The 19,171-nt window shown below is 52.0% G+C and overlaps 1 protein-coding gene and 1 pseudogene across 1 annotated transcript in view; both read left to right on the top strand.

Annotated features, from left to right (window-relative positions):
• The window catches only part of MYO9A (myosin IXA), a 189,488-nt gene that overhangs the window by 127,112 nt on the left and 43,205 nt on the right, over positions 1-19,171 (top strand). The window contains exons 17-23 of the mRNA XM_054388264.1: positions 2,467-2,607; positions 4,260-4,299; positions 5,239-5,361; positions 11,680-11,760; positions 13,841-13,951; positions 16,307-16,429; positions 17,777-17,926. Of these exons, the coding sequence (XP_054244239.1) occupies positions 2,467-2,607; positions 4,260-4,299; positions 5,239-5,361; positions 11,680-11,760; positions 13,841-13,951; positions 16,307-16,429; positions 17,777-17,926 (769 nt within the window). The remainder of the gene's footprint in view (positions 1-2,466; positions 2,608-4,259; positions 4,300-5,238; positions 5,362-11,679; positions 11,761-13,840; positions 13,952-16,306; positions 16,430-17,776; positions 17,927-19,171) is intronic.
• Positions 16,979-17,095, top strand: LOC128972412 (U2 spliceosomal RNA; annotated as a pseudogene).

Raw genomic sequence — 19,171 nt, 5'->3', positions numbered from 1 at the left:
ACAAAGATGTTAAACAAGACTGGTCCCAGTACAGATCCCTGAGGGACCCCACTTGTCACTGGCCTCCTCTTGGACATGGCCCCACAGATACTTGAAGAACATCTGTGAAGTGGGATGGAGCTTCTCTTGACTGCCCAGCTCCAGTTTGGGGAGGCAGGTTGGTGTGGCAGCTTGGGCTGCTGGTGTTGGCACAGCCCAGCACACCTCAGCTCGGCAAGAGACACACTGCAAGGGCTGGGGAGCTCCTCCTGTCCCAGGCACTGGGCATGTTTTGATTGCCTGTGGAGCTCAGTCTGTGGTCAGCTCGTGTGGCTTAACCCATCTGAGCAGGCAAGGTGCCTTAAACAGCCACGATCAAGGACAGCAACTTCCATCCAGCATCCTCAGCATCTCCACAGCAGGCTCAGGACAGATGCCTGCAGAAAATGTCTCTCTGAAGCTAACTCCTGTGCTCCTCCTGGTGTGATGCCTCAGCAGCACAGTTCATGATCTTTGCTCCCCATGGGCATCATCAGTGATGGGTCCCCAAATGCTCTCTGGGCCTCTTCTTTCAGAAGACCCAAGCTGGGTCCCATGGAAGGGCTCTGAAGTGCAGGGCTGGGGGTGGCAGCTGCTTTGGGAACCTTTCACTGGGGATGGCTTTCAGAGAGAATAGAATAGTTTGGGTTGGAGGGGACCTCAAAGATCATCCAGCTCCATCCCCCTGCCATGGGCAGGGACACCTCCCACCAGCCCAGGCTGCTCAAGGCCTCATCCAGCCTGGCCTTGAACACCTCCAGGGAGGAGGCAGCCACAGCCTCCCTGGGCAACCTGTTCCAGTCTCTCCCCACCCTCACTGCCAACAATTTCTTCCTCATCTCCAGTCTCCATCTCCCCTCTCCCAGCTTAAAGCCATTATCCCTCTCCTGGCACTCTCAGCCCTTGTCCAAAGTCCCTCCCCAGCTCTCCTGGAGCCCTTCAGGTACTGGAAGGTTGCTCTAAGGTCTCCCTGGAGCCTTCTCTTCTCCAGGCTGAACAGCCCCAACTCTCCCAGCCTGGCCCCACAGGGGAGGTTCTCAGCCTCTGATCATCTTCATGGCCTCTTCTGAACCCCCCCAGCAGCTCCAGGTCCTTCCTGTGCTGGGGGCCCCAGAGCTGGAGGCAGTGCTGCAGGTGGGGTCTGAGCAGAGCAGAGCAGAGGGGCAGAATCCCCTCCCTGTGCTGCTGCTCTCCCTGCTCTGGATGCAGCTCAGCACACAGCTGGCTCTGGGCTGCCAGGGACCACTGCTGGCTCCTGGGGAGATTCTGCTCTGAAGGGTGTGAATGTTGGCACTTGGGGCACATTGTGCTTGTTGGGCAAGAAGGGGGAAATGCAGGGGTGGAGGTAACATCCAGAAGGGAGCTTGACTCCAGCAGCTCCCCAGCAGGCAGAGCAGAGCAGGAGGTGATTTCCTGAGCTCAATCAAAGAGGACTTAGCTTCCAGAGCCATCTGATGACCGCGTGGTGGCTGCTTAGCCTGCCTGGTGCTGCCAACCCTCAGCACAGCATGGGCCTTGCTTCTGCAGGCAAAGCTGAGGCATGGCAGCAGACAGGAAGTGCCTGCAGAGACTGCACAGCCAAGAGCTCTCCTCTGATCTCGGGAGCCAGCAGAGGGATGGCTCACACACGCTGGGTCTGGGGGCAGCCAGGCTTCTGCCCAGCCTCGGGAGGCCTGCGAGACCTGGAAGGACTTCTGTGGCCATCTGGGAATGAAAGCCATGGCAATAGCAACCAAAGCCATGGCAGGACTAACCAAATCCCTGCCAGGACTAACCAGAGCCATGGCAGCAGCAACCAAATCCCTGCCAGGACTAACCAAAGCCATGGCAGCAACACCCAAATCCCTTCCAGGACTAACCAAATCCCTGCCAGGACTAACCAAAGCCATGGCAGCAGCACCCAAATCCCTGCCAGGACTAACCAAAGCCATGGCAGGACTAACCAAAGCCATGGCAGCAGCACCCAAATCCCTGCCAGGACTAACCAAAGCCATGGCAGCAGCAACCAAATCCCTGCCAGGACTAACCAAAGTCATGGCAGCACCAACCAAAGCCATGCCAGCACTAACCAAAGCCATTGTAGTGCTAACCAAAGCCATGCCAGCACTAACCAAAGCCATGCCAGCACTAACCAAAGCCATGCCACTAACCAGCCTCGGACAGGGGCTTGGCTTTTCCCTTTTCTAACTCCCAGCCCTTGTCCAAAGTCCCTCCCCAGCTCTCCTGGAGCCCTTCAGGTACTGGAAGGTTGCTCTGAGGTCTCCCTGGAGCCTTCTCTTCCCCAGGCTGAACAGCCCCAACTCTCCCAACCTGGCCCCACAAGGGAGGTTCTGCAGCCCCTCTGATCACCTTGGTGTCCTCCTGTAGACCTTGTCCCACAGTTGCATGTCCTTGCAGAGCAAGCAGCGTTGTCTGTCTGCCTGCCTCACGCTGTGCTTGGTGTTGCAGGGACGCCTACGGGGGCTGGCCCGGCCGGCTGGGGTCGCGGCACGGGCGGCTGGGTGGCTCCGGCGCCCTGCTGGACAAGGATGGGATCTTCGTCAACACCACCAACAGCAAGCTGCTGGAGAGGGCCCACGGCATCCTCATGTCAGTGCCACAGTTTGTATTGCAGTCACAGGCTCCCAGAGTGGGCATGGATGTGGGCTTGAGGAGGAGGAGCAGCAGCAGGGGTAGCCGGAGGGGTGCAGAGAGCCAGAGGGGGAGGGTTTGAGGTGGGCACTTGGACCCAACCATGCACAGGGGACTTGGCTCTCCCCACCAATGGCCACAGCCCCAGGGGAAATGGGTCAGGCTGCACAGGCAGGGCTGGCTGGGGGTGCAGAAGCCAGCACACCACAGCCCTGCCTCAGAGGTGGTGCATGGTTGGGTCAAAGTGATGCTGGCGTGTTTCAGCTGTCTGCTTTCACAGAGTCATGGAAGGGACCTCTGAAGGTCATTGAGTCCAACCCCCTGCCAGAGCAGGAGCACCCAGGGCAGGTCACACAGCAATGCATCCAGATGAGGCTTGAAAGTCTCCGGAGGAGGAGACTCCACAACCTCTCTGGGCAGCCTGCTCCAGGGGCCTTAGTGTAAAGAAGTTCCTCTTCAGGTTGAGGTGGACCTTCCTGGGTTCCAGTTGGCTTCCATTGCCCCTTGTCCTGTCACATGACACCACAGAGAACAGACTGGCCCCTTCTTGACACCCACCCCTCAGGTCATTGGTCAGATCCCCTCTCTGCCTTCTCCAGACTAAACAGCCCCAGGGCTCTCAGCCTCTCCTCAGCAGGCAGAGGTTGAGTTTATCATAGAATCAACCAGGTTGGAAAAGTCCTCAGAGATCACCAAGTCCAACCTATCACCCAGCACCTCATGACTAACTAAATCCTGGCTTCAAGTGCCACATCCAGTCCTTTTTTGAATACCCCAGGGATGGGGTGTTCATCCCATGGCCAGTTACTCTTTCTGTGAAGAGCTTTCTCCTCACCTCCAGCCTGAACCTCCCCTGGCACAGCTTGAGACTGTGTCCTCTTGTTCTGTCCCTGGGTGCCTGGGAGCAGAGCCCAACCCCCACCTGGCTACAACCTCCCTTTAGGTAGTTGTAGACAGCAATGCAGCAATGAGGTCTGCCCTGAGCCTCCTCTTCTCCAGGCTGAATACCCCCAGCTCCCTCAGCCTCTCAGGGCTGTGCTCCAGACCCCTCCCCAGCCTTGTTGCCCTTCTCTAGACACATTCAAGTGTCTCAATGTCCTTCTTCAATTGAGGAGCCCAGAACTGGACTCTTCCCAGAGGGAGGGAAGAGGGAGAAGGAAGGAATCTGTTGGTCAGAGCAGTCCTAAGAGCTGCCAGTGCTGTCATGCAGCCACATCTTCCAACATGACAGCAACATTTCCATTACAAATCAGGTGGGGAACTGATGTTGAGACGTTGCTGTTTCGTGCTGAAGCCTCATCACATGGTTCAGAGAACATCACCAGGGTGGCTGAAAGTCATGCAGGAGGGTGGCCAGGGCCTTCCACACCACCACTCACTTGCTCTGCCCACATTGCTCATCATATTTCCAGCCTAAGGAGTCCCTCTGGCTGGACACCTTCCTCTCTCACCTGTGCCAGGGTATGTGCAAGGCCAGCCTGCAGCAGGCAGAAGCAGTTTCAGTGCAGGCTGTAGGAAGCAGCTGCTGAAGGGGTTTTGGTAGGGCCTGTTTGGCCATCTCCTCCCTCCTGCACATGTGCATTAATCTGAGCCCTTTCTTATCTCCCCAGGCGAAATAAGAACTTCAAAGCCAAACCAAATCTGCCAAAGGTGAGCAAGAAGCAGCAGTTCTTCCTTGCTGGTCCATGGGTGAAAGCTGCAGGGACAGGGATGAGATACTGATGGGTGTGAGGGGATCATTTGTGTCTACATCCAGACCCTGGTCAGCTCTGCTCTTCTCAGGGCTCTTTAATCTCTATAAAGCCAAAGGATTTCAGTCCTGATTGGAGCTGGGAGTAGGAGCTCTTGCATCCTGCTCTGGCTCCTGTTTAATTCCTGCTGGAAAGGGGGAGTTAAACCTGCTGATGAATTTTGGTTATTTCATTTCCAAACTACAAGGAGTGAGGAGGTGCTGCCAGAGGGCTGGTACCCAGCAGGCAGCAGGCTGGTCTGATGTGTTGTTTCCCTCCATCTTGACTGCATTTACTGTGTTGAAAGTCTTGCCAAGAGATCTGCTGCGCCTAGACAAATAATGCTTCTTGGGGTCCTTGCTGCTGCTGCTTCAGTGGTCAGGAGTGGAGGACCAGGAGGAACAAACTTTGGATCCTTGCTGGTGCTGCTTCAGTGGTCAGGAGTGGAGGACCAGGAGGAACAAACTTTGGATCCTTGCTGGTGCTGCTTCAGTGGTCAGGAGTGGAGGACCAGGAGGAACAAACTTTGGGTTTACTCCTCTTTGGAATGGGACCTCCAAAGGTCATCCAGTCCAACTCCCCCTGCAGTCAGCAGGGCATCCTCAACTAGATCAGGTTGCCCAGAGCCCTGTCCAGCCTCACCTTGAATATCTCCAGGGATGGCAAACTCTGAGGAGTTCACCCCCTCTGGAACTGTCCAAACCCTGGGGAAAATTCTGGCTACAGCTAAATTTCAGTTGCAAACTGTAGCAAGTGATCACCTGAGGAAGACCAGCAGAGGTTCTAAGGAGGGGTGTAGCAGACAGCATGCTGGTAAGACTGCCTTCTCCTTGGGTTTACCATGTCCCTTTGCCCACAGCACATGCTGGATGTGAAATCCCTCAAGCACCTCACCAACCTGACGCTGCACGACCGCATTACCAAATCCCTGCTCCACCTCCATAAGAAGAAAAAGCCACCCAGCATCAGTGCTCAGTTCCAGGTAACCACAGCCCCAGGGGCCCTTGAGGCTGGAAGAGACTTTTCAGATCATGAAGTCCAACCATTAACCCAGCACTTAGCAAGTCTGGTGCTAACCCATGGCCCAGCACCACTTCTCTACAACTTTTCAATCCCTTCAGGGACAACGACTCAGCCCCTTCCCTGGGCAGCCTGATCCAGGCCTTGACAACCCTTGTCCCAGGCTCACAGGTTGTTAGAGGTTGGAAGGGACCTCTGGAGACCTTCCAGTCCAACCCCCTGCCAGAGCAGGACCATAGAATCCAGCACAGGTCACACAGGAATGCATCCAGATGGGTCTTGAATGTCTCCAGAGAAGGAGACTCCACAACCTCTCTGGGCAGCCTGTTCCAGTGCTCTGTAACCCTCACAGTGAAGAAGTTCCTCCTTATGATGAGGTGGAACCTCCTGTGCAGGAGTTTGTATCCATTGCCCCTTGTCCTGTCCCAGGGTGCAACTGAGCAGAGCCTCTCCCCTCCCTCTTGACACCCAAATGGGGAAGAAATTGACACCTTGGGAAGAAATTGATTCCTCATGTCCAACCTGAACCTCCCCTGCTGCAACCTGAGGCTGTTTCATCTCTCACTCCTTTGCTTCTGATACAAAGAGGTGAATAAAAAGCCAATGCCTGCTCTGGGTCCCTGTGGTGGCTAGGAGGACACTTGCAGGCACTGTCCTGTCCCATCCTCACCACCCTTTAGGACATAAATTCAGCTGAGGGTGTGGCTCAGGTATGCTGGGAGCCACCTCACAGGTATCAGTGGAGTGAAACAAGAGTGATGGTGGCTACCAGGGTGGGTCACAGAAGCAGAGACTCACAGAATGGTAGGGGTTGGAGGGACCTCTGGAGATCATTGAGTCTAACCCGCTGCAGGGGCACCTAAGGGCAGGCCAGGGTGCTGGTGGCCTTCTTGGCCACCTGGCTCATCTTCAGCCAGCTGTCAACCAACACCTCCAGGTCCTTTTCCACCAGGCTGCTTTCCAGCCTGGAGCATTCCTGGGGTTGTTGTGGCCCAAGTGCAGCCCCCAGCACCCCCTGCAGCCATGCAGATCCCTCCAGCACCCTGCTCCTTAGTACCCTCTGGTGCTGCCCAGTGATGATCTGAGCGTGTAGCAGCTGTGCCCAGCACACAGCCAGCTCTGGACTGAAATCAATCAAACCTTGCTGAGGGGGAGGCAGCTCTGGGTCTCCTCTCAGACAAGCACCAAGCTCTCCAACCTTCATTTCATTTAACATGGGATCATAGAACGGGTTGGGTTGGAAGGAACCTTGAAGATCATCTGTTTCCAAGCCCCCTGCCCTGGGCAGGGACACCCCTGCTGGACATGAGGAGACATCTGCAACCAGCTCTGGTTGGTTTCCCCACTGCCAGGCTCCTTATGAATCACCCCAGCATACACCAAGGGTTCCTACTCCTATTTGTCCTTAATGAAGGACTCAGTTCCAAGCAGGAAGCCAGGAGGAGAAGGAGTTGGGTCATTGATTTTGAGAAGGAAAGAAATGGGAAGGCAGAGCAGGGGGGATTTAATTCCATGCTCTGTGGTCATTCTCAGGGGGCAGCATTCAGGAGGGGAGCAGAGCCCAGAGTCTGCTGCCTATGCTGCCTGCTTCCTGCCTTCCTCACTCTGTGCTCAGGGGCTGCCTGCTCCCTGCCTTCCTCCTGTGCTCAGGGGCTGCCTGCTCCTTTTTCAGGCAGAGAGAAGCAATTTCAGCAGAGAGCAGCCAGCCAGGTCTCTGGGTTGGTTGGTTGGTTGTTTTCTTGTCCAGAGCAGGCTAATAAAATTGTGGCTGATGGAAGTGGGTCGCAGGCAGGAAGCAGCTGATTGCTGTCACAGACGGGTGGTGGGGTTTGGAGGTTTTTTTACTGTTGAGTGCTGCTAATGCCTGAGCAGCAGCCTGCAGCTGCTCTGTCTCCTCTGGACTTTAAGCCTCCTCTGCTGAGGGTAATCTTCAGGGAGGAGCTGTGAGGATGCTCCAAGAGTAGGGCTGGATGGCAGGGCTGGGAACCAGCCCCGAGCTGCAGCTTGGGCAGCTGGAGCCTGAAGGAGAGATTAAAAGAGTTTAGAGATTGATTTGTATAATGTTGAATAGATTGGGCTTGAATAGATTCATTCTTAATAGATTCAGTTTTAATAGATTCAGTTTTATTAGATTCATTTGTAATGGATTCATTTTATAGACTAATTTTTAGCTTAATTTTTAGCTTTTTCTAGATTGATTTTTCTAGAGAAATTTTAGAGATGAATTTTATGGACTAATCTTTAACAGATTCACTTTTAATAGCTTCATTTTTAGAAATTGATTTTTCAGATAAAATTTTATGGATTCATCTTTCTTAGATTCATTTCTAATGGATTCATTTTTAGAGAGGAATTTTTTTAGATAACAATTTTATGAATTCATTTTTCTTAGATTAATTTCTAATGGATTCATCTTTAGAGGTGAATTTTTTTCATAACAGTTTTATGGATTCATCTTTCTTGGATTCATTTCTATGGATTCATTTGTAGAGGGGAATTTTTTAGATAACAACTTGGATTCATCTTTCTTGGATTCATTTCTAATGGATTCATTTTTAGAAAGGAATTCTTTAGACAACAATTTCATGGATTCGTCTTTCTTGTATTAATTTCTAATGGATTCATTTTTAGAGATTTTTTTTTATGGTAGAACTTTTAGATTACTTTTATAGACTTAATTTTCCTGGATTCATTTTTATAGGTGAAAATTTGCAGACTAATTTTAGAGATGACTTTTAGAGGTGAATTTCTAGAAATGGATTTTATGATTGAACTTTTATAGCTATAAGCTGTTAGAGATCAACTTTCAGAGATCCATTTTTATAAACAAATTTTTAGAGAGAAAATTTTAGAGCTAAATCTTTAGAGGTAAATTTTTAGAGATAAATTTTTAGAGATAAATTTTTAGAGATAAATTTTTAGAGATAAAATTTTGTAGACTATTTTTAGAGAGGACTTTTAGAGGTGAATTTCTAGAAATGGAATTTATGATTAGGCTCTTATAGAGATAAAATTTTAGAGAGAAACTTTTAGAGATACTTTTTATAGACAAATTTTTGTAGACAAATTTTTATAGACAAACTTTTAAACTTTCAGAGATAAACTTTTAGAGATAATTTTTTAGAGATAAATTTTTAGAGACAAACTTTTAGAGATAAATTTTTAGAGATTAATTTTTAGAGATAAACTATTACAGATAAATTCTTAGAAATAAACTTTTAGATATTCATTTTTATAGATTTTTAAAGATTCTTTTTAGATTATGTTTTTTATATATATATATTCTCCTCTCCTCCCTTCCTTTCCTTTCCTTTCCTTTCCTTTCCTTTCCTTTCCTTTCCTTTCCTTTCCTTTCCTTTCCTTTCCTTTCCTTTCCTTTCCTTTCCTTTCCTTTCCTTTCCTTTCCTTTCCTTTCCTTTCCTTTCCTTTCCTTTCCTTTCCTTTCCTTTCCTTTCCTTTCCTTTCCTTTCCTTCCCTTCCCTTCCCTTCCCTTCCCTTCCCTTCCCTTCCCTTCCCTTCCCTTCCCTTCCCTTCCCTTCCCTTCCCTTCCCTTCCCTTCCCTTCCCTTCCCTTCCCTTCCCTTCCCTTCCCTTCCCTTCCCTTCCCTTCCCTTCCCTTCCCTTCCCTTCCCTTCCCTTCCCTTCCCTTCCCTTCCCTTCCCTTCCCTTCCCTTCCCTTCCCTTCCCTTCCCTTCCCTTCCCTTCCCTTCCCTTCCCTTTTTTTCTTTTTTCTTTTTAATTTTTATTTTCTTTTTCTTTTTTTTTTCTTTTTTCTTTCTTTTTTCTTTTTCTTCTTCTTTTCAAAGGAGTGATTTTGGTCTGGTGGTAAGCAAAGCAGGAGCATGCCAGCCTGGCCTTCCTGCTGCTCCCCAGGATGGGACAGCTCAGACACGTGTGGCACAGCTGCACTGCATCTGGGTGGGACCCATCCCCTCCTCTTCCCCAGACCCTTGATGTGGATGCATTTTTCTGCCCATGAAAGGCTTCCCATGAAGAAGTCTTTCAAATGATCAGAAGGAAAGAATTTCCTGCAAGTAGATCTGGAGCAAAAGTCTGCTTTCTGATGTCATAGAACCCTAGAATGGGTTGGGTTGGAAGGGAACTGAAGGATCTTCTAGTTCCAACCCCCCCTGCATGAGCAGGGACGCTTCTCACTAGACCACATTGCTCAAAGCCCAATCCAGGCTTGAACACCTCCAGGCCTGGAGATTCCACAGCTTCTCCAGGCAACCTGTTGCAGTCCCTCAACACCCTCCTACTGAGGAAGTTCCTCCTCAATCTAACCCTGCTCTGCCTCAGCTTCAAACCATTCCCCCTTGGCCTGTCTCTAGACATCCTCATGAGAGGTCCCTCTGCAGCCTTCCTGTAGGATCCCTTCAGGCACTGGCAGGCAGCTCTAAGGTCCCCCCAGAGTCTTCTTTTCCCCAAGCTGAACACCCCCAGCTCCCTCAGCCTGTCCTCACAGCAGAGGTGCTCCAGCCCTTGGATCACCTTTGTGGCTTCCTCTGGCCTCGCTCCAGCAGCTCTGTATCCCTCTTGTGCTGGGGACACCAGAACTGGACTCAGAATTCAAGGTGGGGTCTCAGCAGAGCAGAGTAACCATGCACCAGCCCAGCTCTTACCCAGCTGAGTTTTAAATTCTGTGAAAATCAGGAGCAAGCAGCTCCAGAGCTGCTGCTGCTGCCATAGCAGCGACATACTCAGCACTTTGAGCTTCTCAAAGCATTTCTAGGACACAGCAAAATAAAACAGAGCCCAGGAGCCCTGCCAGCCACAGGCTGACTCAGCAGGCTCCAACTTTCAGCACCTCTCTGTTCACAGAGCCACAGATTGGCAGAAAAGTCACAGATTGGTGAGGTGGAGGAAGCTCTCCAGGTGCTGCCCCACTGAAGCGGCTGGGTGCAGGGAGTGATGCTGATGGAAATCCATTTTTGAGGGCTGGGCCTTTAATCTTGGTGTAGAAATAAGAGGAAATAGGAAAACCAGGAGTGTGGAAAGCCCTCGGTGATCACAGGTGGGATCCTCAGCAGCAGAAGATGACAGGGAATATGCCAGCACTGAAGCTGTTCTCCTCACAAGACAGCTGTGAAGGGTTTAGGGTTCACAGGCTTCAAAGATTGTTGTAGATCCAGGATCTTCCCTTTGCCAGCCTCTCAGGAAGAAAAGGCATTTTTAGGCCAGCAGAAGAGTTGCGACCACGAAAAATCTGAAATAAGAGCTGCATGGAGTCTAGTTGAGAGGTGTCCCTGCCCAGGGCAGGTGGGTTGGAGTAAATGATCTCTGAGGTCCCTTCCAACCTGAGCCATTCTGTGAGTCTGTGGAGCCACTTCTGGGAAAGGAAGATTTGATTTGGTTTAAGAACCATCAGGGATTGCTTGGTGCAAGGTGTAAAGCCTTGTCTTGGAGCTGCCACCTGTGTCTGGAAGAGCCTTGCTGGAGCAGGATGTGACTTTGGACTCTGCTGTGGAAAGGTCAAAACAGAGATCTCAAAATCCAGCCCATTGTTATGTTGATCTCCAGCTATTGGGTTCAGTTTTGGGCTCCTCACTCCAAGAAGGACACTGAGGGCTGGAACAGGTCTAGAGAAGTACAAGGAAGATGGGGAAGGGTCTGGAGAACAGGGGAGGAGCAGCTGAGGAAACTGGGGCAGGGTTCAGTCTGGAGAGGAGGAGGCTGAGGGGAGACCTCATTGCTCTCTACAGCTCCCTGAAAGGAGGTTGCAGTGAGGTGGGGGTTGGGCTCTGCTCCCTCGTCTCAGGTGATAAGAGGAGAGGAAATGGCATGGAATTGTGCCAGGGGAGGGTTAGGTTGGAGATGAGGAAAAATTTCTTTGCTGCAAGAGTGGTGAGGGATTGGAACAGGCTGCCCAGGGAGGTGGTGGAGTCCCCATCCCTGGAGGTGTTCCAGAAACCTGTGGCCATGGCACTTGGGGCCATGGTTTGGTGGCCATGGTGGGGTTGGGTTGCTGGTTGGACTGGAGGAGCTTGGAGGACTGAAACAATTCTATGATTCTGTAACTTGTTGGTGCAAAGACAAAAATCAGCCAAGCTGCTTGGGCTGAAACACTCATTTTGAACTCAATGACCTTCAGAGGTCCTCTCCAACCCAAAGCAGTCTGATTTTGGGCACCAATTTCCTATCTGCCTGCTTTGCTCAGTGTTTATTCCCATGTTTGGTTTTTTTTTTGTAGTTGTTTCTTTTCTGATTTAAATGCTTAGATTTTCCTTCTTCATTGTGGTCTCTTCTCCATTTGCCAGCTGAAGTTGTCTTCTCTGTTGCAGGCATCACTCAACAAGCTGATGGAGACCCTTGGCCAAGCAGAACCTTACTTTGTCAAATGCATTCGATCCAACGCTGAAAAGGTAAATCCTGACCCTGGGAAAGCAGTGCTGCCAAAAATCATCTTGGAAATGCTGTGAGGTTAAAAAGAGCAGAAATTCCACCCCCCAAATCAAGTTGGATTTAGAAGATCTTCCTCTGTGTGTGAGATGGGAAGATGGGTGGGATCAGGAGGGTGTTGCTCTTGATAAGCCACGTTGATGCTCCTTGGAGTTATGGTGTGGGTTGAATTTATGAGGCATAGATACTGAGCTTCCGTCAAGGAACTGGACTCCTGTGAAGCTCCTGCCACCCACAGTAGAGAAGCCCAGAATTCAGCTGTGCTCTTCCTGAGCTCCTTGCACAGCAAGCTGCTGTAGGTAAAAGCAGATCCTTTTGGAGTAGCCTCCATTAGCCACACTGACTGAGGGGTCCACAGTGCCACCAGTGCAGTTCAGTGTCATCAGCAGTGCCACAGGCAGCAGCATCTCCTGCACCCTCAGCAGGTTTCAGGTGGCACAGGTGCTGCAGGTGACACACCACAGGGACAGGATCCTTTCAGAGGGACCTGGGTAAGACTCAGAATTGGGCCTCTGTACACCTCAGGAGGTTCAGCAAGGCCAAGTGCAGGGTCCTGCACCTGGGTTGGATAACCCTCAGTATCAGCACAGGCTGGGGGTGAAAGGCTGGAGAGCAGCCCTGAGGAGAAGGACTTGGGGGGTCTGGGGATGCAAAGCTGGCCATGAGTTGGCACCAAGAGCTGCCAGCCCAGAGCCAGCCCTGTCTTGGGCTGATCCCCAGCAGTGTGGGCAGCAGGGGCAGGGAGGGGATACTGCCCCTCTGCTGTGTACTGCTGAGACTCCCCTGCAGTGCTGGGCAGCTCTGGAGCTCTCAGCACAGACAGGGACCTGCTGGAGCAGGGCCAGAGGAGGCCACAGCAATGCTGGCAGGGCTGGAAGGGCTCTGCTGTGAGGCCAGGCTGGGAGGGTTGGGGTGGTTCAGCCTGGAGAAAAGGCTCCAGGGAGACCTTGTGGTGGCCTTTGAGTGCTTCAAGAGAGCTGGGGACAGAGTTTTGAGCAGGACCTGTTTTGACAGGCCAGGGAGGGATGGTTTGAACTGAAAGAGGGAGACTCAGACTGGAGAGAAGGGATCACAGAATTAACCAGGTTGGAAAAGACCTTCAAGATCACCAAGTCCCACCTAAAAGGAGAAATGTTTGACACTGAGGGTGGTGAGAGCCTGTCTCAGGCTGCCCAGAGAGGTGGGAGCTGCCCCATCCCTGGCACCATTGCAGGTCAGGCTGTTTGGGGCTGTGAGCAACCTGCAGCTGTCCCTGCTGGATGCAGGGGGGTTGAACTGGATGAGCTTTAAAGGTCCCTTCCAACCCAACCCAACCCAACCCATTCTGTGACTCAATGCTGCATCATATTTCTTCATTTGAGCATTTGGCTCCTGGGCTGAGGAGCCTCAGTGTAAAATGCAGGTTGCAGCAGTGCTGCTGCTTGTGGATGAATCCTTTACCCAGATCTCTGCCATGTCAAGGTGAAGCTTTATGCTAGGAGATTGTGAAACTGTTCACAGTCTTACCTGTTAGCCATTGCCTTGCTGGGGAGTCTTAGTTCTGGGGCTCCAAAAAATCTTTATTTAGAACTCTGGAGGGGAGATTGAGCCTGGAGGTTAGGAAGGAATTCTTGGCAGTGAGGGTGGGGAGACACTGGCACAGGTTGCCCAGGGAGGCTGTGGCTGCCTCCTCCCTAGAGGTGTTCAAGGCCAGGCTGGATGAGGCCTTGAGCAAGTTGGGCTGGTGGGAGGTGTCCCTGCTCATGGCAGGGGGGTTGGAGCTGGATGAGCTTTGAGGTCTACTCCAATCCAACCCATTCTATGATTCTATATCTAGTTTGAAAGTCTCCCCCTGATGGCTGCTCAGAAACAAAGGAGATTCAGCCCTGCTGGGATTAGTTGGGCTCCTGGGGACCACTTCCCTTCCCTCCCCCAGCAGCGCTGCCAGCGTGCACGTCGTGCAGCTGTGCTGCAGCTGCTGGCTCCATTTCCCCAGCTGCCTGCTTGAGCCCTGCAGCTCCAGGGGGTGTTTGCTGAGCCCTGACCTGGTTTTTCCCCTTCCAGCTGCCCCTGCGGTTCAACGACAGCCTGGTGCTGCGGCAGCTGCGCTACACAGGGATGCTGGAGACCGTTCGCATTCGCCAGTCAGGATACAGCTGCAAATACTCCTTCCAGGTGGAGTGGGACCTGCCCTGCCTTTCACCATCTCTAAGTATTCCTGTCAGAGATGCCTGAGTGTTTCCAGCTCGTGGTTTTATCAAGGGGATGAATTTATAGCTCAGGCAGGGCAGGGGATGGAATGAGCTGCCGGGTCACATGCTGCAGGCTTGGCGCAGAGTGGTTGGAAAGCTGCTCGGTAGAGAAAGACTTGGAGGGGTTGGGTATCACCCGGGGTGTGCCCAGGTGGCCAAGAAAGCCACCAGCATCCTGGCTGGATCAGCAGTAGTGTGGCCAGCAGGACCAGGGCAAGGATTGTCCCCTTGTACTCAGCCCTGGGGAGGCCACACCTTGGGCCCTTCACTCCAAGAAGGACATTGAGGGCTGGAGCAGGTCCAGAGAAGAGCAACAAAGCTGGGGAAGGGTCTGGAGAAGAGGGCTGGGGAGGAGCATCTAAGGGAGCTGGGGGTGTTTGGTGTGGAGAAGAGGAGGCTGAGGAAAGATCTCATTGCTCTCTACAGCTCCCTGAAAGGAGGCTGGAGCCACCTGGAGGTTGGTCTCTCTTCCCTACTAACAAGTGATAGGATAAGAGGAAATGGCCTCATGGGAGGTTTAGGTTGGACATGAAAGAAATTTCTTCACTGGAAGTGTTCCCGAGGACTGGCCCAGGCTGCCCAGGGAGGTGGTTGAATCCCCATCCCTGGAGGTGTTTCCAAGAGGCAGAGAGATGTGGTGCTGAGGGCCATGGCTTAGAAGCAGCCTTGGCACAGTTAGAGAGTGGTTGGGGTCCATGGTCTGAAAGGGCTTTTCCAACCAACATGATTCTGTGGTGTGAGTGCTCTTCTGCTGCCCTGCCAGTTTCTAGCCTGCTGGTCTAGACCTAGGTGATGCCCAGGAGCCCCTGTTCTGGGGTGAGGACAGGAGCAGGATGAGTTTTGTGTCCTGTTTGAATGCAGCTCCTCTGCGCCTGCTGGGGAGCACCCAGGAGCGGCACTGGCCCCATCGGGTCAGCACTGGCTGCATCCCAGGGGGCTGGGGGCTGGTGTCCTCTGAAGGGCTCAGGAATTATCCAGCTTTTCCTGTTTCCTTCTTCTCCAGATCTGTGCCAGGTTTTTTGCACATGTCAGTCCTTTCATGCTTTGCCAGTGCCGATTGGTTTCCTGCTGGCAGCTGCTCTGGCCAGATGTTGCATCCTGCACAGCAGCTCTTTACAAAGGGAAAACTGCTCCATGGGGATTTGATTTTGGATCCCAAGCTTATTTTGGAGGATCTCTCCTCTCATACCTCCTCTTTCAGTCCTGACAGCAGTAACCCATGGGGGTTACTGTCCAGGTGCTGTGCAGATGCTGGTAACCCCCTTCCCTAGTTGCTCTTGCTGAGGATTTGGAGCATTTTTGGAGCAGTTCTGCTGTCCCCAGCATAAGAAGGACATGGAACTGTTGGAGCCAGTCCAGAGGAGGGACACAAGGATGATGCAAGGGCTGGAGCACCTCTGCTGTGAGGACAGGCTGAGGGAGCTGGGGGTCTAGAGCCTGCAAAAAAGACTCTGGGGGGGACCTTAGAGCTACCTTCAAATATCTGAAGGGATCCTACAGGAAGGCTGCAGAGGAACTTTTCATGAGGGTATCCAGAGACAGGCCAAGGGGGAATGGTTTGAAGCTGAGGGAGAGCAGGGTTAGAGTGGAGCTGAGGAAGAAGTTCTTCAGTCTGAGGGTGGTGAGACTCTGGAACAGGTTGCCCATAGAGGTTGTGGATGCCTCCTGCCTGGAGATGTTGAAAGCCAGATTGGATGAGGCCTTGAGCAGCCAAGTCTAGTTGAGAAGTGTCCCTGCCCATGGCAAGGAGCTTGGAGTAGATGATCTCTGAGGTTCCTTCCAGCCTATGGTGATTTTTTGACTCGAGGTGACCCTGTGGGTTGTACAGAACTTCTCCTTCCTTCCTGAAAGGCATCTGAACATTGCTGGGTCCCTGCTTTGGTGTGTTTCCTGTCAGCCCACAAATGGTGGACAAACCTTGGTGCCCCCCACTCTGTAAAATGCTCTCTGGCCTTCTGCTCAGAGATCCTTCCGCTCAGTAGATCCTATTGCATGTGGCCAGTGGAGCAAACCCATAATGTGTGGAAGAAAAGTATTTTACTTGATTTTGGTCAGGGTTTGGAAGAGGCTTGCCCAGGGAGGTGGTGGAGTCCCCATCCCTGGAGGTGTGCCAGAAACCTGTGGCCATGGCACTTGGTGCCAGGGTTCGATGGCCATGGTGGGGTTGGACTGGATGATCTTAGAGGGCTTTTCCAACCCAAACAAATCTATGACTCTATGAAGGGGCCACAGCAGGAGCATCTGACCAAGCCTTGGGATGTCTCTTTTCTCTTCTCAGGATTTTGTGAACCGTTTCCATGTCCTCCTGCCCCAGGGGATCACTCCCTCTAAACACAACATCCAGGACTTCCTCCGGAGGATGAAGCTCGATCCAGACAACTACCAAGTTGGAAGAACAATGGTAAATGGTTCTCCTCAGACTTATGTGTAAGAGATAGATAGAAAGTTTGCCTTGCTTTCTTTAATGATTAAATGGAGCTTGTAATATTATTGGGTGGGGGTTGGGCTCTTTGTCCAAGGAACAAGTGATAGGAAGTGGCCTCAGGTTGCACCAGGGCAGGATTAGGATGAACATAAGAAGAAACTTCATCACTGAAAGGCTTTGAGCTGGAAGAGGGGAGATTGAGACTGGAGATCAGGAAGAAATTCTGGACAGTGAGGGTGGGGAGACAATGGCACAGGCTGTCCAGGGAGGTGGTTGAATCCCTGTCCCTGGAGGTGTTTCCAAGAGGCAGAGCTGTGGTGCTGAGGGCCATGGCTTAGCAGCAGCCTTGGCAGAGTTAGGGAATGGTTGGACTGGATGACCTTAAAGAGTTTTCCATCCCAAACAATTCAGTGACTTAAGGAGCATCATTGTTTTGTGTTAACTGAGTGTGAGGTCTGGTGGGAACAGGTCACCCTTTAATGGACCATGGCAAAGCTCTCGCTTTGCCTCCCCTGAAGGGAAAAGGTCTCTTCCTGGCCTCTTGGTGAACATCCAGTGTAGTATCTCTTCTTATCAGTTTAACATCTGATATATCCTCCATGAGAGGATGTGGGAGTTTTAGGCTGTACCTTGAAAATTTTCTACAGATCCTGAGCAGAAAAGTAGTAGAATGTAAATAAATCACCATTGGATGCAAGAAGAAAAATAATGATAAGGTCTAAATAATCCAAATGGATTCAGGGGTCTGGATTCTGTGATGCTAAGTTCACCAAACTGAAAGTTTTCTGTGAGGAAAGACTTTGGAAGAGTTGGAGAAGGGAAGGCTCCAGGGAGAACCTTCTGGTGGCCTTTCAGTGCCTCAAGGGGCCAGTCAGAAAGCTGGGGGCAGACTTCTGAGGAGGGCCTGTTGTGACAGGCCAAGGGGAGGATGGTTTGAACTGAAAGAGGGAGACTCAGACTGGAGAGAAGGGAGAAATTGTTTACACTGAAAGTGGTGAGACCTGGGCCAGGCTGCCCAGAGAGGCCATAGATGCTCCATGCCTGGAACCATTGCAGCTCAGGTTGTTTGGGGCTCTGAGCAACCTGCTCTAGCTGAAGGTCTTTGTTCTTGCTCACTGCAGTGGGGTTGTTCCCTGGCTCTGTAACTCAGGGCTGGGATGGTCACAGGCCAGAGGTGAAACTGCCAAAACCTCTTAGAGGTTGTTTTAGCTCCAGTTAGCTTCTGAACTTCCTTCTGGGCTTCCAGCACCCAGGGGGTTTAAGTCATGCATCTTCTGGTCTCCTTCCATGCTAGTGTTTGTGCTGGGTTTTTGTTTTGGGCAGGTGTTTGTGAAGGAGAGGGAGCGGCAGCTGCTACAGGACCTGCTGCACCAGGAGGTGCTGCGCCGCATCACGCTGCTGCAGCGCTGGTTCCGCAGCCTGCTCTGCAGGAGGCAGTTCCTCAGCCTGAGGCAAGCCACAGTCACCATACAGGTAGGTGACAGTCCCTGGGTTTGTTGCATATTGCAATCCAGGAATCCTGCAGGGACCTGGCTGGAGGGCAGAGCTCAGAGGATTGTAATCGGTGGCTCAGAGTCAAGTTGGAGGCCTGCAGCTGACGGTGGTTGCTGTGGGTCAGGACAGGGTCCAGTCTTGTTCAACATCTTCATCAGTGACTTCAATACAGGAGCATTGTGTCCCCTCAGCCCACTTACTGGGAGGAATGGCTGACATCCATCAGGCTGTGCTGCCATTCAGCCAGACCTGGACGAGGTGGAGGGCTGGGCAGTGGGGAACCTCATGAAGTTCTACAAGGGAAAGTGTAGGGTCCTGCACCTGGGGAGGAACAACTCCCTGCAGCAGGACAAGTGGAAAGCAGCTCTGCAGAGAAGGACCTGGGAGTCCTGGTGGATAAGAAGTTCCCCATGAGCCAGCAATGTGCCCTTGTGGGCAAGTAGGCCAAAGGTCTCCAGGGGAGTGTGATGAATAGTGTGGTCAGTAGGTCAAGGGAGATGCTTCTCCCCCTCTGCTCTACCCTGGTGAAGCCACATCTAGAGTATTGTGCCCAGTTCTGGGCTCTCCAGTACAAGAGAGACAGGGAACTAATGGAGATGGTCCAGTGGAGGCTATAAAGCTGCTGAGGGGCCTGGAGCAGCTCTGGGAGGAGCAAAGGCTGAGAGCCCTGGGGCTGAGAGCCTGGAGAAGAGCAACCCCAGAGGGGATCTGAGCAATGCTCAGCAAGAGCTAAAGGACCTGTGGGGAACAAGAGGCTGGGGCCAGGCTCTTGTCAGTGGTGCCCAGGGACAGGACAAAGGACATTGTGCACAAACTGGAGGTTTGTGGAGGTTCCATCTGAACAGGAGGAGAAACTTCTTTGTTGTGAGGGTGCTGGAGGCCTGGAGCAGGCTGCCCAGAGAGGTTGTGGAGTCTCCTTCTTTCCAAACCCCCCTAGCCATTGTGCTGCTGGGCAAGCTGCTGTGGGTGCCCTGCTTTAGCAGGGATGTTGGACTGGATGATCCCCAGAGGTCCCTTCCAACCTCCCCATGCTGGGATTCTGTGACACAATTACAGCTGGTGGATAAAATCAGGTCTCCTCTCTGATGAAGGAGCTTGCAGTCAGGAGTTGTCTCCTAGTGCCATCATAATTTGGGCATGGGGAACGCAGAGCAGAGGAGGCTGCATGAGGGCAGGTGCTGTGCCATCCCCACTCCACAACCCCTTACCAGGAGCTGCCTGCTG

This window comes from Indicator indicator, chromosome 16 (assembly GCF_027791375.1).
Source record: "Indicator indicator isolate 239-I01 chromosome 16, UM_Iind_1.1, whole genome shotgun sequence".
In the NCBI taxonomy this organism is placed as follows: Eukaryota; Metazoa; Chordata; class Aves; order Piciformes; family Indicatoridae; genus Indicator; species Indicator indicator.
The sequence above is the reverse complement of the archived record's forward strand: the minus strand, read 5'-3'. Positions and strand labels throughout refer to the sequence as shown.